At 52.3% G+C, this 22218-nt stretch overlaps 1 protein-coding gene across 7 annotated transcripts in view; it reads left to right on the top strand.

Annotated features, from left to right (window-relative positions):
• The window catches only part of CPT1A (carnitine palmitoyltransferase 1A), a 63881-nt gene that overhangs the window by 9247 nt on the left and 32416 nt on the right, over positions 1-22218 (top strand). For 6 of the 7 annotated variants that reach the window (XM_070488327.1, XM_044761967.2, XM_044761968.2 and 3 more), the window contains exons 2-7: positions 7797-7950; positions 10186-10325; positions 16219-16390; positions 19221-19322; positions 20600-20737; positions 21700-21777. In XM_070488327.1, coding sequence (XP_070344428.1) covers positions 7797-7950; positions 10186-10325; positions 16219-16390; positions 19221-19322; positions 20600-20737; positions 21700-21777 — 784 coding nt within the window. Of the gene's footprint in view, positions 1-7295; positions 7410-7796; positions 7951-10185; positions 10326-16218; positions 16391-19220; positions 19323-20599; positions 20738-21699; positions 21778-22218 lie in introns of those variants that run through there. The other variant, XM_070488329.1, reaches the window with a different exon arrangement.

Below are 22218 nucleotides of genomic sequence, written 5' to 3'. Positions count from 1 at the left end.
TCCTTGAGGGGAACGGGACCCCTCTTACGAGTGGCTCCCTGATGACGTGGCCAGTGTTATGACGCGCAGGTCACTTACCTCCGAGGTGAAAGGTTTTTGGTTAAAAGGAATTGATTGTGGAGAAAGAGGACAATGTGAACACGTTTGAAAAAGTACAGCCCAACTTATGGGCTAAGGATTTGTGGAGGAGGCATTGGGCAAAGTTATTATAATTAAGGTTATCTTAGCAAAATTGAAGGAGATGCTGCAATGTCGCCGCCCCCCCACATTGTTCACTTGACATTCGGCATTGCAGAACTGTCAGTGGGCCCCATGCTTCGATTCAGAGAATTAAACACGGATTCATGTCCCTGAGAAGCTTACAGCTTAGTTTGGGAGGGTAAGCGAATAACTTACAAGTGAAAGTCATATGGCGGCAAGTGCAGGCACAATTGCTACATGGAACCGGTGGAACTGTGCGTGTGCTTTGGGAATGTGTGTTCAAAGGCGGGCCCCTGGGACAGGGGAGCTTAAAGCTAGATGTGAAGCATGGAGGAGATAGAAATCGAAAAGACCAGAAGGCCTCCCAGCTGTGAGTTGAGTTAGCAGGCAGATGGTCATGGCTGGTGGGCCTGGCTGAGGCCGAGGTGACCCGGAGAACAGCCACGTAAGAGACCAGAGGTGTGAATTTTTGCAAATTGTGATAAATAGGTCGTCGTTCTCAGTTGGAACGTCTTGTTCTGGGTCCCTGCGTTTTTCCGAGAGCCGATTAGCATAAGATGCTTAAGTGTTCTGCTGCGGACCTTGGAGAATCTCTCTCCGTTAGTGGCCCTCACGGTTTCTAAAGCAGCACCATGGTGTGCTTCCCACGCCCAGCCTGGGCTCTTCTGCATCCCAGGGGGGGTTCCAGGCTGAGAGGTTGGTGAGCTCTCTGTCAGCTGCGGCTCTGGGGGGGCACGCTCCCCCTGGCGCAGCCGGAGGTGGTTTCCTACAGCCGGGGAGAATAGACGGATCTGCAGCCCCTCGACGTCCCAGATCTCAGACAGGGGGGGCTCCTGTCTTCAGCACGTTGCATGACTTTCTGGACATCGCCCCAGCAGCTGGGTGGGTGCTGCTACCAGTAGCCACCTCCAGTTTACCCGTGAGCTGTCTGTCCCCGAGGGGCTTTCTCTCATCACCCAGCCAGCCCTTCTGGGGGAGGAGCAGCCAGCCTGTTCCCACACGGTGCTTCTGCTGTCACTGTTTTGTCCAGTTTAGAGTTCTCTCCCAAAGGGTCTCCAGGAGTCGCTCAATGATGATTTGAGGGGACAGTGAATGATAGAAGAGAGAGTTCAGCTCTCTTTGCATCCGTCTCTATTTTCTCTTCTCATTTCTTCTTTGCATCCTTTCTCTCCCCTTCTCTTTTCTGCTTTTCCTGCCGGTACATGTGTCCTCTCCTCTGGCCATCCATCCGAGAGCTCCGGGCACAGGTGCACGCTCTGCTGTGCTGGCGGGTCCCAGCGGTCATGCCGCGTATAGGTAGTCCCGGGGGAAGTCGCCTCTCTCCGCCTAGGTAGATGGGTGCCCAGGTGGCACTGGGACGGGGGCCAGCATACCTTTCCAAATCAGCAGGTTCTGGTGGAACCTGGAGGAAGCCTTAGCCTGTCCGTGCCCGGGCGTGGTGGGCGGTGGCCGTGTTACAGGAGGAGAGGTGGTAGAGAGGGGGTGGCAAAGATGGCGGGATTCATTTTCCGTTGGCTCGTCTTGGCCTCAGTGGAGACGAGCCTGAAACATCAAGTCTTGTGTGCGCAGGTAGCAGTTAAGGCTTTGGGCAGGCCCTGTGGGTGCAGAGGGACTGGAAGAGGAACGGTGACCCCCAGCTCAGAAGCCAAAGAGGGGCTGTGGCAGCAGCTGATAAATTGACAAGACCGTCCACGTGCCTGGTGACCTTCTCCAGGAGGAAGAAGAAACTGGAGGTGGGGCCGGCGCTCGGAGAGCAACGGTTTTGTTGTACGCCATGGGTAGGACATAGCAGAGCCCCCCTCCAGCCCCGGGGGGCCCTGCCCTTTGCTGCCATCCCGGAAGGCTGAAGGGATCCAGAGGACAGGCTGCCCAGTGTCGGTGGCCTGGATCCATCCACACACAGCCCCGGCCTGCCACTTGGCCCCAAGGCTGTCCTCTCAGTGTGTTGGTGTTCCCAGCTGCAATGACAGAGTGACCAGACAAGCATGTCCATCCTGGCGGGTGTGCCCCAGGACTCCAGGGAGGCCAAGCCGGGACGGGAGCCTTGGGGACGGGGCAGTCAAGTCAAGATGGGAAAATAGGACTATGTGTTCATTCCAGGAGGGGCACGTCGGTGCTATTCTCTGCTCTTCTGTGTTTGCAGTATCTCATGATTTAAACCGTTTCACACAGACGACAGCCTTGGCATGTGTTTAACCCAGTGAAGTTCTCTGGGGCTCTTGTGAAGCCCTTATGATCCCTGACTGTCTGTGAACGTAGTAAGGGCTGGCTGCCTTCCACCTGGAGCAGGTCCCCCTTCCCCTGCCACCCAGCCCAGGTGCTTCACCTGGCGGCTGTTTGTTCATGAGGCAGGTGTGGTCGGCCCGCTGTGGGGAGGGCACCCCTGGGTGGCCCCAGGCCTGGGTCAGCTCCAGGCACTTATGCAAGCACCGGGGCAGGGGTGGGGGGACAGCTGACCTGATTTCCTGGAGCAGGTGTCGCATCCTGAGGGACAGGTTGGCTTTCTGGTGGGGAGATGTGTCAGTCAAAGCAGGAAATCTGACCATTCTCACCGTGTTTGTTCAAACTCTGGTCTGGGAGCTCGCCATCCTTTCGGGCCGTGGGGAGCGGGGAGGGGTGAATGGCTTTATCCTCTGACTTTCCCTTTGATGGAAAAGGTCCCCAGGTTTAGAGAGTTAGGAATGCTGCAGGCCGGCCTTTGGGGAACAATGGTAGGCGTGTCTTCATCAGTTACTCTGGCGGCTGTTTCAGGGCGGCTGGGAGGTGGGACAGGCAGGGCAGTGTGGTCAGGTTGCAGCCACACACTCCTGGGGGTAAGGTAGGCTCTGGGCGTGCGTGCTCTGTGCCAGTGCAGAGGTGGCTGTCCCTTCGAGGGTGCTATGGGGCAGAGGGTGTGTGACCGACAGGCCGCCTTGCTCCTCCTCTTTTCTTACTGCACCAGGTGGAGGTGGGTGGGTCCAGCAGGTGTTTCTATGCTGCGGACCCCGTGGACGAGTGCCAGGACAGGCTTGTGGGCAGCAACGACCCTGGAGACCTCTGCCCCTCCTGATTTTATCTTCTCTCCTTGCGGGCTGTGGGGCCTGGCTGTCTCTTGGCTGATGCTTGATGGCGGATCTATGTGGCTGACGGGTGAGATGTGTGTGCTCCCCGGAAGGCGGCCACAGAGGAGCCCTTAAAGGGTCTGGGGAGCTTCGAGAGTTGCTCTCCAAGCCTGAGATTTCGCACCAGCTTCAGCAGACATGTGTTTATTTCATTAAACGTATTTTAAGAAACGACTAGAGGGGCTGGCTTCGTGGCCAAGTGGTTAAGTTCGCACGCTCCGCTGCGGCTGCCCAGGGTTCGGATCCTGGGCACGGACTGGCACTGCTCGTCAGGCCACGTTGAGGCGGCATCCCACATCCCACAGCTAGAAGGACCTGCAACTAAGATATACAACTTTGTACAGGGGGGGACCCAGAAAGATAAAGCAGAAAAAAAAAAAAAGGAAGATTGGCAACAGTTGTTAGCCCAGGTGCCAATCTTTATTTAAAAAAAAAAGAAAAGAAAAGAAACGACTAGAAAAGATCACAGACTTATGCAGGAGAAGAGAGACTAGCATAACGGACCCACTGGCCAGCTTTCCCAGTTCTCACACCTGGCCAGTTCATACCTCTGTCCATCCGTGCCCCAGGCCCCCACCATGATTTTGAAGCGAAGCCCATAAAAGATAAAATTACATTGGTAAAGATTTCAATATGTATTGCTAAAAGATAACAGCTCTTTTGAAATACCTTAGGCCACCCCCAAAAAATTTAACAGTAATTTCATAATGCCACGAGGTAAGAATTGTTCGCAGGAGTCAGTGTGAATGGACACTAGGGTGGGCGTACTCGGGGAGAAAGGAGGAGTTCGCAGTTAACTTTGGAACGTTTTTGTCACCCCGAACAGAAAACCTCCTCTCCTTGGGCATCACCCCCAGCCCTCGGCAGCCACTACTCTGCTTTTTGTCTCTGTGGGTTGGCCTGTTGTGGGCGTTTCAAGTACATGGAGCATTCAATGGGTGGCCTTCTGTGTCTGGCTTCTTTCATTTAGCAGAATGTTTTCAAGGTTCACCCACGTCGTAGCCGGTGTCTGGGCTTCATTCCTTTTTATTGCCGAAGAACGTTCTGTTATATGGAGAGACCACCTTTTATTTACCCATTCCTCAGTGTAAGGCCATTTGGGTTGTTTCCACATTCTGGTGGGTGTGAATAATTCTGCTGTTAACATCCGCCTCCATGGTTTTGTGTGGACATATGTTTTCACTTCTTTAGGGCAGATGCCCAGGAGTGGAATAGCTGGGTCATGTGGTAACTCTGTGCATAACCTTATGAGTGATTACCAGACTGTTTTGCCCAGGGCCTGTACCATTTTCCTCTCCACCTGCAGTGCCTGAGGGTTCTGGTTTCCCCACATCCTTGCCAGCACTGGATCGTCCATCCTGGTGGGAGTGAACTGGGATTTTGCCGGAGTTCTGATTTGCATTTCTCTGATGGCTGCAGGAGGCGGGGTTACAAAACAGAAATGTTTTTAAGCATGAGGCTCTGGCTGCCAGGATCGTGGTGGAATTTTCTCTCGTTAGAGTTGCACAGGGAGCCGTTCGAGCTCATGTGCTGTTCGCAAGGCCTCGCGTATGGCTGGAAGAGCGAGAGGCTGACTCAGGACCGCCGTGGTGGCTGCTGCGAAACTAGAAAACCAAATTGTCCATTTTGGGGGCGTTCAGGACTCTTTCATTTGGTTCTTAGTCTGAATCAATCAAAACAAATAAATCCTTAGTTAAGTTCAGAGAGTTCTGACAAGGCTGTTTATTCTTGGAAAGTGACTGTAAATCTCAGTCTGCCTGCCTCTGTCTGGCAGAAGTCAGGTTCCTAAGCAAATAAACCTTTGGAGAGAATTGGCTGCAAACACTATATTGCTGTTTAATCTATGGCCATTAATAATCCCTTCACGTTCTGCGTAAAGCCCTTGACAGATCTTGTAAATCATTGAGAAGGTCGCCGGTCTCATCATTTCATCTGCCAAGATGCATGCCATGCACAGCTCTGCCTCCTGTTTACTCCGAAGCCTTTGCTGGGTGAAAGGATTAAGAATTAACTTGGGGGAGCCGGCCTGGTGGTGCAGTGGTTAAGTTCGCACATTCCACTTCAGTGGCCTGGGGTTCACCGGTTTGGATCCCGGGTGCGGTCATGGCACCGCTTGGCAAGCCATGCCGTGGGAGGCATCCCACACATAAAATAGAGGAAGATGGGCACGGATGTTAGCTCAGGGCCAGTCTTCCTCAGCAAAAAGAGGAGGATTGGTGGCAGATGTTAGCTCAGGGCTTATCTCCCCTCCCCCCAAAAAAATTAACCTGGAGGCCCCGGGAGGATCTCAGAGCCTCGATAACTGGCTTCAGAGCTGTTTGCGTGGCTACCCTCGCCAGCGTTCTCAGTTTACCTGTAGCAAGCTTCGAGATCTTTCTGCTTTCAAAAATGGGATGTTTCTTCAGAGCTGGTGGGACCGTGGTGGCTTGCCCCATGCCCTCTGAGTGATGTGTGCCATTCTTGAATGCTTTGCGGGCTGCACTCAACTCAGGTTTTCTTTTTTTTTTTTGCTCACTTGCTCTTTTCTGTCAAAATCATCAGAGCAGAACTGTCAGGTTCTGTGTGCTGACAGTTCCCAGGTGTGCCCACCGCTTCCTTTCCCTCTGACCCCGCATCCTCACCTTCGACGTCCAGCGTGGCGGGTCCACGTGTGAACTCGGCCCTCCCAGCCCCTATCCTGTCGTCCACACGCTGAGCGACTGGCTCAAGCCGGAAGCCGCCACAGGGCGCCTCAGAGACCCGTTCTGGAGTGGGTCATCCTCCTGCCCCTACTGTCACCACTCTGGGTCGCTCTCCTAGAAGACTGCCTCAGCTTCGTACCGGGCTTGCTTCCCAGCCCCTCCCATGCTCCATCCCGCAGCCAGAGTGGTCCTCTTTAGAACAGTAACAGTAACCGACACCCCCGCCTTGAAGCCCTGCATGCTTCTCCATCCCCTTAGCATAAACCCAGCTGCCTCGCATGGCCGCCCCTGGGCCTTCCTTTAAAGTTAGCCGTCTGCCCTTGACCCCAGCCACCCTGCCCTTGACCCGAGCCACCCTGCCTGTCACTGTAGCCACTAGCCCTGACTCCTGCCACCCTGCCCTTGACTTCTACCTCCAGTCCTTTCACAGGTCTACCTCTGGGCTTAAAGGCTTGCCCTCTGGCTGATCCTTCTGGGCTGTTTCTGCCTCCCTGTCTGAGCGGTGGGAGGGCAGGGGGACCTTTTCTGCCGACATCTATCCTCCCCACAACAGGCACCTAGGATGCAGTCAGCAGACACTGGTTGAACAAACAGATGAATGAGAGTTGGGTGCCTTTCGCCGCCTGCTCATGGAATCGTGTGTTCTGATGAGCTGAAGACGGAGCATGTCTGACTTTTGTATCTGGGCCTCTTTGTTCCCCGTTGACTTTGATGGGTCCTACATCTGCACCCAGTAGGCTTATTAATGAGTCAAAACAGGAGAAAGAGCAAGTGATGAGAAAACACACGCATGCAATGTGGGGTTTTTATTATGGTTCTTGATAGCTTTGCCCCCTCTTTTAGCTTCTGGTTTATCCACGTGGGGCTCTGGGGGCAGACAGTTTAGGAAGAGATGGTCCATCACCCACCTCCAGAAGGTGGCAGAGGGGCCAGCTCCGGGGGAGCGAGGCCGAGAGGGAAGAGGTGGCACTTTCTAGGGGTGGTGTGTCAGGGGTCCGCCGAGGAAGAAGACAGGAGCAAGGATGAGGGAGACGCGGGATACACCGCAGCCTTCCGAAGCAGTTGAAATGAAATGAACGTTCTTTTGCTCGGCGGTGGTGGGGGGGATGGCCTGGGGGGCTGGCGGGTCCATGCCCCTCTGATGGTCACCCCCTCGGGTTGTTGATGCCACTTTGATTTCAGGCCCCGCCTCTGAGCAGGAAGGCCCGGGTCCTTGCCCTAAACGCCCACTTGTGGGATTCTGCGCGTCTGATTTTCGTGGGGTCGTCTTTGGTACCCGAGATGGTTTCCCAGGACAGCAGCCACCCTTGCGCCAGAGGCCGAGGCGTTGGTCCTGTGTTCCCATCTGAAGATTAGGGGTTCAGGGCTGTGGTGGACTCATTTCTGGAGCCTCGGGATTTCTTCTGTGCCGGCCTCCAGGAAGCTGGTGGGTGAAATTAGACCTGCCTCTGCATTGCCTGTTGCTAAACAGACGCCAGCTTCCCATGTCAGCTGGAGAGACGGCCAGGGGCCAAGCGGGAGGGATTTCCACGAGCCTGGGGACTGGAGGACGCGGGCCAGGGCTGACGGGTTTCACTCCCGGACTCCGCTCCCAGGGCCCCTAAGCAGAGGCAGCGATTGTCCCTATAGTGCTGGACGGGCGGGGGAGGGGGCGCCGTGGGTCATCACAGAATTGGCTCTTAGTGAAAACTGCTACGTCTGTTAAATGGGGAGGACGAACTGAAATTCAGAATGAATTACGCCTGCGTCCGAGGGGTTTTCTCATAGCCTGTAAAACGCTACACTGTGTCACCTTCTCCCTACTTCTTCCCAGGAGATCCCTAAAGATGGCAGAGGCTCACCAAGCCGTCGCCTTCCAGTTCACGGTCACCCCGGACGGGATCGACCTGCGGCTGAGCCACGAGGCCCTGAAGCAGATCTATCTGTCCGGACTTCATTCCTGGAAGAAGAAGTTCATCCGATTCAAGGTCTGCAGCGACTCGCTTAAATCCGTCCGGTATTCGCTTGACCGTCCGAGCCTCGTTGTCGAGGTGCAGTGGGAGGACAAGCATTTCAGTGTCCTTGGCACTTAATTTGTGTTTCCGAGGTGCTCTAAGGCTGACGGCCTCTCACGTACACTGGGTTGCTGAGTTCTTGAAGAAACTCTGTAAGGCAGGTAGGAGGAGTCCGTACCTGCAGGACAGGTGAGTAATCCAGGCCCACAGAAGGCAGGTCACCTGCTCGGGAGAAGCCGAGGAAAGACTAGAATTCCCATCTCCTGCTCCGCGTCCAGAACCCTTTACCCATTGTAGGAAGAGGATTGTTTTCCAGCCGTGTGAAACCGCAGCGAGTCTAACAGGCATCTCGCTGATAAAATCATCAAACATCACAAAAATCGGCACGTCCATTCAGACACACTTAACTTTGCATGTTCTCAATTCGGTTCACCTGAACGAGCGGGAAGGCAGTCACTGTTTTTAAGCACCTGCCTTGTTTTTAATTTATTTTAAAAATCACAGAAGGAGTAAATGAATGCCTGTTTAAAAACGTTCGAACAGGATGAAAGTACATCCGGTCGAAGGTGCTCCCTCCCCGTTCCCCGGGGTGACCCAGACCACCTTGTGCGTTTCTTCTCCAGTTTTCCTTTTCCAAGGGTGGCGCAGGTGAGGGCTGTTGAGAAAGGCCCGGGAGCTGGAGCGGGTGACAGTGGGGACAATGGGAAGGTGGGCGGTCCCCTGGCAGCCGGCCTGGCTGGACAGGTGTCGCTGGGCTCCGCCAGTGGGCTCTGGGTCACATCCCATGTTGCTTGTCCCTGCACCGGCTGGCGTGGTCCACCCAAAGCGGAGGAGGGCACCACCCACAGGGGAAGGAAAGTTCGCCCGCCTGGCCTTGCTGGGAGCGCCTCCTTTTTACCTTCAAATCAGGAAAATAGAAACTTGGGTGCAGAGGTGTGGCCATCTTTTCAACCCAGTGGAAATGCTGTTCTCTGATTTTAAAGACCTTTTAGTACAATTGAGGCAGCAAGACTAACAGACACGAAAACATACAGTGAACAGGGTGTGGCCGTGCCAACCAATGGCTCAGGAGAGGACCATCTCGTGCTCGGAGGGAGGGGGGGCCTGGCAGGCCTGTCAGCGCTGCTGCTGATGCGGGGAGGGGCGCGGGGACGTGGTGAGCCGGGACATTTCCTCTAGAACCTTCCTCCCTCCATTTTCATTTCAATCAGTCTCTTATTAAGATGGTTTTAGGGGCCGGCCCGGTGGCCCAGTGGGTTAAGTGCCCCTGTTCTGCTTCGGTGGCCTGGGGTTCACCGGTTCGCATCCCGGGTACGGACATGGCACGGCTTGGCAAGGCATGCTGTGGCAGGCATCCCACATCTAAAGTAGAGGAAGATGGGCATGGATGTTAGCTCAGGGCCAGTCTTCCTCAGCAAAAAGAGGAGGATTGGCGGCAGATGTTAGCTCAGGGCTAATCTTCCTCAAAAAAAAAAAAAATGATAGCTTTAGTAAGAATTTTTCTTTAATTGGAAATTTCGAAATATACACAAAAGTAAAAGAGAATCCGGTGCTGTCCCACTTGCCTCCTGGTTTCCACAGCCATCAGTGTTTTGCGTTTGTTTTCATATCTCTTCCTCCTCGGCTCCTGCTACTTTTTTTTTTTTTTTTAAGGGTGGGTGGAGGGTTTTGGCTGAAGTATCTTACAGCAGATTCTCGACACGGAGTGAGGTCTCCTGTTAATCCTTTGGGGTTCAGCAGCATCGTGATTCTAGAGTGGCAAGAGGCGTGGCTTTGGAGCTGGGGTCTGGGGCATCCTAGGTGTAGCAGGTTGTGGGGGAGGACGGCACGGTTGGCTCAGTGACGTCCTTAACCTGCAGGGTTTCCTTAGCCCGAGGGTGTGGTGAGGCAGTCTGGGTGGAGCTCCGGAATCTGTAAAACTGGTGCCTTGGGTGATTCTAATGTCCTGGGGTCACTCTCAGGGAAACTGTTTTAGGAGGGTTTTGGCTCGAGGAGAGGAAGGGAAGGAACTGGACACACAAGTTGGAGCAGTTTTGAGGTGGAGGCTCTGGGAGAGATTTCCAGTAGTGACCGCGGGGTCAGGTGGCTTAGCCACCCACGTGCTGGAAACATCTCCCACCCACTGCCTGACATCTCACTGGTCCCCATCGCCAGGGGCCGTGGGGTTTTGTGGGAGGGACCTTGCTCACGACGCCTGTCTGTTTTTAGAATGGCGTCATCACTGGCGTGTACCCTGCGAGTCCTTCCAGTTGGCTCATCGTGGTGGTGGGCGTGATGTCAACCATGTACGCCAAGATCGACCCCTCCTTGGGCATCATCGCAAAGATCAATCGGACCCTTGACACGACGTAAGTAACCCTTTCAAATCTCAAGTGTTCTAGGAAGTTATTGATTTTTTCTGGTTGCTGATATTTTTATGTCTTTTCCAATATAGCGACCATTACTGGTCTGGATTCTGTCTGAAGCTTTGCTCTTGTTACCATGTCGGGTTCTGGGCTGGTGTTAGGGTCCCCCTGGAAAGTTTGTGGTCCCTTGTGGCCCTTTCTCTGAAGACCAGGGGCGAGAAGAGGCATGTTGGTCCGGGGCTGCCCGCTGGACTGTGTCAGGGCCCGAGGCGGTGGCCAGGCAGGGTGCGCTTAGCCTGGCAGGTGGGGTCCTCTAAAGGAATTTCGGCTCCAGGAGCTGGTTGTGGACACAGTCACTTCCTTGCACTGGAGTCCCTCCTGGGCTTCTGTGGCCCTGAGAGCTGACTACTGTGGGGCATTCTGGGGAGACTTCAGCCCTTGGTTCTCTGTTGGAGTGGCTTAGAACCCCAATGCCCTCTCCTGGGAGTTTTAGATTTTTTTCTAGGAGCTTGAAAGGCAGCTTTCTTCCTACCGTGAGATTTGGCCCCGAGGAGCCTTTGGGTTGATACTTTTCTCTAAAGGTATGAATACCGAAAGGTTGGACGTGCCCTAGAGGACATTGATGGGACCCCTCTTAATGTCCTTGCTTCCCTCCAGGCCCAGGGGTGGCCCTGACCCCCACGCAGGATCTCCTGCGGGTGGGACCCTGCGCCGTGGTGACCTCTCTCACTGAGGTCTCTGTTGTGAAGGGGAGACATTCAGAAATGCAGATGCTTGCCCAGGGTCACGGAGAGAGGAGGTGGGAGGCTGGAGTTCAAACCCCACTCTGCACACCTCTGACATGTGTGCTTCCTTCCACGTGCCCTGAGCCCCCCTCAGGGCACCTTCCCGCCAGACAGACAAGCATCGCTGCCTTAGCCACGGATGGCCAGACGGTGGGACCTGGGCTGGCCTGCTACCCTGTTCGTGCCCGTGGCCCTTGCTTTGGAGTACACATTTTTATTTTTTGCTGAGAAAGCTCCCAGTTGCTCTGATGCCCCCGTGGCTGCCCGGTGCCAGACCTTCCATCCTATTTCCATGTTGCTTGTTTACATTGGTGAACAGTTTAGGTCTCTTACTGGAGAAATAGTGGCGCCCAAGTCCTCGTCCCATAATGGGGCTTTGTTTCTTGGGGCAGGCGTTGCGTGTGGAAGGTGGGGCCCTTGGGGGACGAGATGGCAGCCCAGGTGTGTCACCAGGTTTCCCGGGCTGTATCTGTGGTGCTGGGGTCTGGCCTAAACTACACCAGGAAACGTTTGGGCCTTTCCACGAGCTAGCAGCTGCTGGTCGTTGGATTCAATATAGTTCCTTCAGAAAGGAGGAGGAGGAAGGGGCCGGCCCGGTGGCACAGCAGTTAAGTGTGCATGTTCCGCTTTGGCGGCCTGGGGTTTGCCAGTTCGGATCCCGGGTGTGGACGCGGCACCACTTGGCAAACTACGCTGTGGGAGGCGTCCCACATATAAAGTAGAGGAAGATGGGCACGGATGTTAGCTCAGGGCCAGTCTTCCTCAGCAAAAAGAGGAGGATTGGCAGCAGATGTTCGCTGAGTGCTAATCTTCCTCAAAAAAAAAAAAAACAAAAAGAAAGGAATAGGAGGATAAACTGGCAGAGTGTGACATGAATGAGAACTTATGGCTCGCGACTGAGTTTGATTCTGATGACCCTAAAGAAATGATTGAGCAGTTTTAACTTAAAGGTGTGGATTTTTTGATGTGGCTTTGAGCGGGAGTCCCTGCCTTGTGAACACTTCAGGAAGCCCCCGGGACACATGGGAGTAACCGCGAGGCCAGCGGATCACTCAGGCCTCCAGCTGCCTCTCGAAGGCTGGGTGACGCCTTTGTCAGTGTCTGCAAGGACAGGAGACAAGTGTCCTGTCAAGTCGGTGGAAGCCTGCCTGCACGGGAGGCCTGCCAGGTTCCTTGGCCGGGGAGGCTGGGGCAGGGTCCCTGTCACTCTTGTCACTCCTGCCAGAGCCTCTCTCCTCTGGTCCTTTGGTTCCCGAGGAACCCCAGGCCTACCCCCTGCGCAGACAGCTCACCTCTGCACGCCCTGTCGTGCTGTTCCTGCGTGCTTTTCAGACGGTTGTGGGTTTAACACTGGTTTTTAGTTGGCTCTCCAGTGTGGGCCGTCTCTTAACGCTGGATTATATTTAGAAGTCCTGGCTATTTAAAGCCCTTTATAATCTGGGTCTTTATAAGATTTGTTTCTTTGTCCCTCTAAACCAATTGTGGTAACTGGGCCATCCCCGGCCCAAATTTAGAAAAACCAGGTTAATTAAGCACCAGTGTTTCCAGGCTCAGGGGCCGTTCTGGAACTGTCTTCCTGGAGAGGATCCCCGACATCTCTCGGCCGCTGCTTTCACAAGGGCAGGTGTCCGGGGCCGTGTGGGGTTCGCTGTGTCTTTTTCCCTCCCCTGCAGCCTCGGAGGAAGCTGTTCGTTAATAGAAAGCTTCCTGCTAGCGCCTGTTATGGAAGTGCCTGTGTGTCTAGATATAAAAAGTCCTGGGCGTGTCATTTATCTGTGGACATTAAGATGCTGTTTGGTTTTTGTGAATCGAGTAAATGTGTGTGTCTTTTCCTTTAGTGATGCAGTGCTTAGAAATCTCAAGTGTAGACCATCTGAAAGGTAGGTTCTTAGATTCCTGAACCCAAGCTTGCCTGTAGATGACACCCTCAGAAAAGACCGCATAGGTTTAAAGTAGAGATGACAGGGAAACTGGACCGCAAGATTTGACACGCTGTAGAAGGATAGGAGTTTTGAAGCAAGAGTATTTTAGCTTGAAGATATTTGTTTCTATGTTACTTGTTTTTTGTTTTTTTTTTAAAGATTGGCACCTGAGCTAACATCTGTTACCAATGTTTTTTTTCCCCCTTCTTCTCCCCAATGCCCCTCAGTACACAGTTGTATATTTTTAGTTGTGGCTCCTTCTAGTTGTGGTATGTGGGATGCCGCCTCAGCGTGGCCTGATGAGCGGTGCCATGTCCGCGCCCAGGATCTGAACCTGCGAAACCCTGGGCTGCTGAAGCAGAGCGTGTGAACTTAACCACTCGGCCACGGGGCCGGCCCCAACTTAAGTTTTATAAGGTGTTAAATTGGTGGTTTCCAAATACTGGCGATACCTTTAGGGTTGTATTAGGGCTAGATTGGTTGTTTTAGGTTATATTAGGGCTATATTGGTTGTTTTAATAATATGAAGCACACACAAAAATTGTTTTTTAGTTTTTTTGAGGAAGATTAGCCCTGAGCTAACATCTGCTGCCAATCCTCCTCTTTTTTTTTTTTTTGGCTGAGGTAGATTGGCCCTGAACTAACATCCATGCCCATCCACCTCCATTTTATATGTGGGATGCCTGCCACATCCTGGCTTGATCAGCGGTGTGAAGGTTCATGCCAGGATCTGAACCAGTGAACCCTGGGCTGCTGAAGCAGAACATTCTAGATTACCTGCTGTGCCACTGGGCCTACTCCTTTTTTTACTTTTTTAAATGAGATATATTTGACATATAGCATTTTATTGGCTTTAGATATGCAATATAATGATTTGATACATATGTGTATTACAAAATGATTTCCACAAGTTTAGTTAAAATCTGTCAACACATCGGGGCCGGCCCTGTGGCCAAGTGGTTAAGTTCGTGTGCTCTTCTTTGGCAGCCCAGGGTTTCTCCAGTTTGGATCCTGGGTGCGGACATGTCACCACTCATCAAGCCATGCTGAGGCGGCATCCCACATGCCACAACTGGAAGCACCTACAACTAAAGTACATACCTATGTACCGGGGGGCTTTGGGGAGAAAAAGGAAAAATAAAATCTTAAAAAAAAAAATCTATCAACACATATACTTACAAATTTTTTCTTCTCGTGATGAGAACTTTTAAGATCTACTCTCTTAGCAGTTTTCAAAAATATACAATACAGGGGCTGGCCCCATGGCATAGTGGTTAAGTCTGGCACGCTCCGCTTCAGTGGCCCAGGTTTGTAGGTTTGGATCCTGGGCTCAGACCTACACCACTTGTCAAGCCATGCTGTGGCAGTGACCCACATACAAAACAGAGGAAGATCGGCACAGATGTTAGCTCAGGGCTAGTCTTCCTCAAGAAAAAAAAAGAGGAAGATGGGCAAGAAATGTTAGCTCAGAGCAAATCTTCCTCACCAAAAAAAAAAAAATTTCATATACATATATATATATACACATATATACGGTTAAGTATAGTTACCATTACATCCTTAGGACTTATTTATCTTTTTTAAGGACTTATTTATCTTATAACTGGAAGTTTGTACTTTTTGACCAACATCCCCCATTTCACCCATCCCCCTCCCCCCCAGCCTCTGGCAACACCCAGTCTGTTCTCTATATCTATGAATTCGGGTTTTTTTTTTTTAGATTTCACATATAAGTGTGATAATGCAGTATTTGCCTTTCTTTCTCTCACTTAGTTCACTTGGTATAATGCCCTCGGGGTCCATCCGTGTTTTGCAGATGGCAGGATTTCCTTCTTTTATGTGGCTGAATAATATTCCATTGTATATACATACCACATCTTCTTTATCCACTCATTGTCGATGGGCACTTAGGTTGTTTCCATGTCCTGGCTGTTGTGAATGATGCTGCAGTGAACATGGGGACGCAGATGTCTTTCTGAGACAGTGATTTCATTTCCTTCAGATGAACGCCCAGCAGTGAAATTGCTGGATCATATGGTAGTTCTATTTTTAATTTTTTGAGGAACCTCCATCCCGTTTCCAATAGTGGCTGCCCCAATTTACATTGCCACCAACAGTGCACAAGCGTTCCCTTTTCTCCACATCCTCACCGACATTTGTTATTTAAATTGTTTTATTTTTAAATATTTGATGGTTTCGAGAACAGCTAAAACCACAAAGACGTATGAAGAACTACATTTCCTCATTTTTCAAGTCCTATCTTTACCATAAAATATATTACTTTCCTTAGCAAATGAAAACATTTTCTCTAAGTTTATTATTTAAATGGTCATTTTAGGGGCCGGCCCCGTGGCTGAGTGGTTAAGTTCACGCCCTCCACTTCGGCGGCCCAGGGTTTCTCTGGTTCGGATCCTGGGCGCAGGCATGGCACCGCTCATCAGGCCACGCTGAGACGGCGTCCCACATAGCACAGCCAGAAGGACCCACGGCTAGAATATACAATTATGTAGTGGGGGGCTTTGGGGAGAATAAGAAAAAAAGAAGAAGATTGGCAACAGATGTTAGCTCAGGTGCCAATCTTTAAAAAATAAATAAATAAAAATAAATGCTCGTTTTACACGATCAGTTTCTTCCTTTATTTGTGATAAATATTCCTGCCTAGAGCTCTTTTCGATATAAATAGTTGAGGTCATGGTTTTGCCAAGGGATCCAAGTTTCTTATGAGTAATAGTGAAATCCACAGGTATGTTTGAAAATAAAAACCCACAAGGAGCAGGAAGGGAACAGCACAGACTGGCTGCGAGCGGCCAGCCAAGGAGATGCCAGCAGGTCGATCTGAGGCTCGTTATCCTCGGGGCCGGGCCACAGCCTCACAGAGTCCCCTCTGTTGTGGTCGTCCCTAGACCCTCGAGGCACTGGTGCGTTTTTACTGATCGCACAAGTCAGCCTTGGCTTGTTTCGAGTACCACCGACACAGAGGGGGCTGGTTCTTCTGGAGGCAAGAAGAAAAGTGCCTGAGTCTTTTGAGAGTTGGATTAATATGAATGTCTTCACTTCGATTAGACCCAACTCTGATCGGGGCCTGCGGTCCCCTTTGTGTCCATGGCAGGCCGATGCAGTGTCTCCTGGAGCCACGGCCCACATCTTTTTCGCACGCTAACGTACCCGCGTTTTGTCCTGTCTCGGTAGTGGCTACATGTCCAGCCAGACGAAGAACATCGTCAGCGGCGTCCTCTTCGGCACGGGCTTGTGGGTGGCCCTCATCATCACCATGCGCTACTCCCTGAAGGTGCTGCTGTCCTACCACGGCTGGATGTTTGCGGAGCACGGCAAGATGAGTCGCGCCACCAGAATCTGGATGGTAATTGATCTCCCCTCTCTGTGGGGAGCTGCTGTGGGGTTTCTTAACCGCTTTATCGAGATGGGCTTGACATACAAAAAGTCGTACCTATTTCACATGTACGCCTGATGTGTTTGGGGGTCAGTCTACAGCTGTGAAGCTGTCACCACCGTCGCTGCCACAAACGTGTGCATCTCCTCCCAGAGTTTCCTCGTGCCCCACTGTTTTTTTTCCTTTTGTGGTAAGAGCACTAAACATGAGATCTCCCCTCTTAGCAAATTTTGTGTGTGTGTGTGTGTGAGTGTGTGTGAGGAAGATTGGCCCTGAGCTAACGTCCGTACCCATCTTCCTCTATTTTTTTTGTATGTATGACGCCACCACAGCATGGCTTGGTGAGCAGTGCGTAGGTCCGTAGCTGGGATCCAAACCCTTGAACCCCTTGCTGCTGAAGCTGAGCGTGTGCACTTAACTGCTATGTGACTGGGCCGGCCCCCTCTTAGCAGACTTTTTTCTTTCTAATTTAAATTTAATTTAAATTTTTTTTTAAAGATTTTATTTTTCCTTTTTCTTCCCAAAGCCCCCCGGTACATAGTTGTGCATTTTTAGTTGTGGGTCCTTCCAGTTGTGGCATGTGGGACGCTGCCTCAGCGTGGCTTGACGAGCTGTACCATGTCTGTGCCCAGGATTCGAACCAGGGAAACCCTGGGCCACCAAAGTGGAGCGCGGGAACTTAACCACTTGGCCACAGGGCCAGCCCCTGATTTTAATTTTTTATTTTTTTTAAATATTGACATCAGAGCTAACATCTGTTGCCAATCTTTTTTTTCTCTTCTTCTTCTCCCCAAAGCCCCCCAGTACGTAGTAGTATATTCTAGTTGTAGGTCCTTCTAGTTGTGGCATGTGGGACGCCACCTCAGCGTGGCCTGATGAGCGGTGCCAGGTCCACGCCCAGGATCCGAACCAGCGAAACCCTGGGCCGCCAAAGTGGAGCACATGAACTTAACCACTTGGCCACGGGGCCAGCCCCTGCATATTTTTAAGTATATGATACGGTATTGTTAGTCCCAGGCCCTGTGTGGTACAGTGGATCCCTGGAACTTATTTATTTCGTGTCACTGAAATTTTGTACGTTTTAACCAATGCATCTCCATTTCTCCTGCCCCCTGGCACCCATCATTCTACTCACTGTGTCCGAGATTCCCTGACTCCTTTAGGTTCCACAGATCAGCACGGTCAGACAGTGTTTGTCCTGGGCCTGGCTCATCTCACTTAGCCTAGTGTCTCGTGTGGACGGCTTTTACGTTTTTTTTTTTTTTTTTGAGGAAGATTAGCCCTGAGCTAACATCTGCTGCCAGTGCTCCTCTTTTTGCTGAGGAAGACTGGCCCTGAGCTAACACCCGTGCCCATCTTCCTCTATTTTATATGTGGGACGCCTGCCACAGCATGGCTTGACAAGCGGTGCCGTGTCCGCACCCGGGAGCCGAACCGGCGAACCCCGGGCCGCTGAGAAGCGGAACGTGCACACTTAACTGCTGCACCACCGGGCCAACCCCGACGGCTTTTACTTTTGAAAGTGGTGTCCTTCTGGGACCTTTCCTCGGGACACTTGGTTGGTGACTTGGGTGTTGACCTCTAAGTGCTGGAGAGGTCTGATTCACCGTGACTCATAAGTTTAGGTCAAAGGGTGTTTTTCTTTAATGATGTTTGTGAGTTCTGAACATTTCAACTAATGTCTGCTAGGTTTGTCATCCAGATCATCCACTGAATAAAAATGCCGTCTGTCCACTTTTTGGAGCTTTTCCGTCCGGCTTGTAGTTGGGCGTTAAGAGGTTTCCCAAGCTGACCAGTCTGACCGCGACTCCCTGACTCGCCCTTAGCTTCCAGCATGTTCCAGTAGCTCGCCTCGGCCCTTTGCCCGAGTGTCACATATTTGCCATGTGCATGGATGCTTGTCCCGATTTCACAGAAGGACGGCTCCGTCCGTGGGCTGGACGCCGCCTCCAGGGCCTTGCCCCTGAGAGAAGCCTGGGAGCCACGGTGGTGCTGGCCCCACACTCCTGCACTTCCCTCTTTCCGAAAGTGACTTCCTGCTGGTGCTGGTGTTACCTTTTCTGAGTTCCAGAGAAGCAGAATTTAACGCCCAGAACGGATCAGAGATGGCTTCCCCTCACTTCACCAGACGGGTTAAGCGGCGTTCCCCTAGGATGGCATTCATGGCCGATGTCCCTTTGAGTGCCAACGCCCTTCAGCATCAAGAACCACCCCTCCCACACCGTGAGCCCTAGAAAATCACTTACGGTCTGGTCAGCATGAGATGACCCGTTACACCAGGGTTAGATCATTCCAGCCTAAATCAAGGGCCGATAGAAGGGAGGTGCATGCTGTCCACGAGGTTTGACAGTGATGGAGGGGCCACACTGCTTCCCCTGGGGTGGCTCGAGGTCCAGGTGCCTCCACTCAGCCCCTCCTCACTGTTGCCAGAGCTTCCAGCCAATCCCGAAACCAGGGGCCTCACAGGAGGATGTGGGGGAAACTTGCCCCCATGCAGAAGCCGAAGTCAGACTGCAGAATCAAGGTGCCCGGGGAGCGGCACCTCCTGGACGGGGCGGGACATCTGGAAGCATCTGCCACCCCCAGGCTTTTTTTCAATCGTTCGGCCTGGTTGTTTTGGAGGGGTTACCTGCAGATTTACTGAGGCCTGCAAGGGTAGGGGCGCAAAGCAGACTAGAGGAAAAATACGCCATGGAAAATCAGGAAACAGTCGACGGCTTGTCTACGCATGAGAACTGCTGTCGGATCTTTAACGTAGTCTCAGCTTTTAAAACGTACCTGTTTTTTTTTTTTTCCCAAGTGTATGGTCAAGATCTTTTCTGGCCGAAAACCCATGTTGTACAGCTTCCAGACGTCCCTGCCGCGCCTGCCGGTCCCGGCCGTGAAAGACACCGTGAACAGGGTAGGTGGAGCCGCTCTCTGCAGTGCTGCGTCCTGGGGCTTGAGGTCTAGGACCTGAGGATGGCGGTCCGTGAATTTGCCGTCGTTGGCTGTCTTAGCCCTCGGGAGTGCACCTGGTAGGCCTGTTATATGAGATCTTTTTTTCCCCAATGTATCAGCACATCTTAGATGTTTTTTATTTATTTTATTTATTTTTTTTTGAGGAAGATTAGCCCTGAACTAATATCTGATGCTGATCCTCCTCTTTTTTGCTGAGTAAGACTGGCCCTGAGCTAACATCCGTGCCCATCTTCCTCTACTTTATATGTGGGACGCCTGCCACACCATGGTGTGATGAGCAGTGTGTAGGTCTGCACCCGGGATCCTAACCCGAGAACCCCTGGCCGCTGAATTGGAGAGTGTGAACTTAACCACTATGCCACGGGCCCCCCCCGCCCCGAATGTTTATGAGGATCACTCCACAGCCTTTGAGTGCCCCTCAGCTGCTGTCTCTGGGGCCCCGTGGGGCAAGGCATGGAGCAGAGCGTGGATCCCCTGTGAGACCTGTCGTGACAACAACCACAGCCATCATTCACCCCTCAGAACCGCTCTGCAAGGAGGGGAGCCACTCCATTTCTTTTTTTGTATATCGTTAAAATATGCATAACATAAAATCGACCATTTTCACGTGTACAATTCTGTGCCATTAAGTACGTTCCCAGTGTTGTGCAACCACCACCACCGAGTCCTTCTAGAACTTTGTCGTCACTACCAGCCTGGCGTCCACAGCAGCTGCACCGTTTCGCATTCCTCCCCGTGGTGTGGGAGGGCTCCGATTTCTCCACGTCCGAGGGCCCCGTTTTCAAAACTGTGCAGTAACTGGGGGACCTCTTGGCTTTTGAGTCGGGGCTTAGTTACTTAGTCTCGCTTGGCCTTTTCCAGTTTCTCCCATCTCTGTGCCCTTGCCTATGAAACAGGCTGTGCAGAGAGGAGGCAGGTGGGAGGCCCACGGCTCTTCCCGGGAGATGCCTGGGGCCTGGGTGTCCGCCCGTCTTGTCAGCCCTGAGGTTCACTTTGACGCTTTTGTGCTGGTGCAGGATCTGGGGAGCCTGTGTGCCAGTAAAGGCTGAAAAAGTTTAATTCATGCTCGTGACGCTAAAACATCATTTCTCGCTGGAGCGAGCTAACTTGCTTGAAGATTGGCGAAACCGGCTTGGGGAGGATTTAGAAATCTCTGCCGTGGGTTTAGATCTGTTCTCAGGCCCACGCGTGCTTTACCCCGGCTTGTGTTTCTTCCAGTATCTGGAATCGGTGAGGCCTCTGATGAAGGATGAGGACTTCAAGCGGATGACGGCCCTCGCCCAGGATTTTGCTGTCAATCTCGGACCGAGGTTACAGTGGTATTTGAAGCTGAAATCCTGGTGGGCTACGAATTACGTGAGTCTCTACGCACGCTGTTTTTCTTGGTGGGATTTTTTTGTGTGATAATACTACTAAATCGTTCCACGAACCAGCTGAGCGTCCCTCTGCCTGGCGGCAAGAGGAGACGTTTGGCGCGTGAAACGAGGCGGGGAGTCTGGTTTTGAGGGACTAGCTGGTGTGGGAGAGAAGGTGTTAAATAGGGGCAGGCGAGACCGATGGATGAGGCTAGAGGTGATTGGTGGGCAGTGTCTGGAGGGAGGGAGCCTGAGAGGCTGGGGGTCACGTGCTGCTCTGGATTAGGGGCTGGTTACACATGTGTGTTGAATTCTTGAACATTTGCACACATTCCCTCAGACTCTCACGTGCGCACCATTGTGTGTGTGTATACCCTTTAACACAAAGTAGGAAAAAAAGTGCTCCCTCGCTCCAGAAGGATGTGACCGAGCCAGAAGCTTGTGGGTGTGGTTGTGACCGCTGGCCATCTTGGGATACTGGGATGTGGCCCTGGGGTGGGGGTGGGGGGGTGAAGACAATGCACGTGGGCCCGTGTTAGTGCGGTGGCTCTGAAAGGGAACCGAACAGGATTGAGACCGTGGCTGCTGTGGGGAGCCCCGGGATGCGGGAAGAGGAGAAAGAGTCTGCAGTGCCATTTTAGATAGCGTTGACTATTATGAAATGTTAGCAAACATTGATCACCTATTTTCCACTTGGTCTTTTCTTTTTAAAATAAAGGTGTGTAAAATAAAGGTGATCTACCTTCTAGCTATGTCATGACCTAGAAAAAAAAAACCACTTTTGATTTCTCACTTTGTTGCGGTCCACCTAGTTAGGGCTGCCTTTCTGGGAATGGCCCCGAGAGAGGGACATGATGCCAGGCAGGCGGGACAGAAAGCCCTCGGCGCTCCGCCTGGGGCGCTGGCGACCTGGGTCGCTCCCGTCGAGCTTGTCGGTTGGTCTCTCCTCTTTGCCCCCGACAGGTGAGTGACTGGTGGGAAGAGTACGTCTACCTCCGGGGCCGGGGGCCTCTGATGGTGAACAGCAACTACTATGCCATGGTGAGTGCCCCAGGCCGGCGCCACAACGGGTGGAGACCCAGCTGCCGGGGAGGCGACTTCCTGGCGCCGTGGGCTGCCTGGGAAAGCTTGAGGGCTTGACCCCTGCTCCTCCTGATCCTGCCTTCCTGTCCATCGGGGAGCCCAGGACCTGCTTTCCAGGCCAGAGAACCCTGTGGATGCTTTTTGGGCACTGAGCTACTGCGGAGAAATTTGGATGGCAGACGGACTCTCTTGGCCAACAGGAATTCCTCTCTATGACAGAGGATCGGCTGAGAGTTTGCCCCCGGCCGACACAGAGCTTGGTCCTTTTACACCCTAAGACACCAGGGGTTGCATATCATGTTTTCATGTCTCTTTCTAGACATCGATGGTCTGGGAGAGTATACACCATTGTTTTATTAGAAGCCTCTCAATTTGGGTTCTAATAACCAGTGTTTAGTA

The sequence above is a fragment of the Equus asinus genome, chromosome 17 (genome assembly GCF_041296235.1).
Source record: "Equus asinus isolate D_3611 breed Donkey chromosome 17, EquAss-T2T_v2, whole genome shotgun sequence".
Lineage (NCBI taxonomy): Eukaryota > Metazoa > Chordata > Mammalia > Perissodactyla > Equidae > Equus > Equus asinus.
This window is presented reverse-complemented; position numbering and strand designations above follow the sequence as displayed.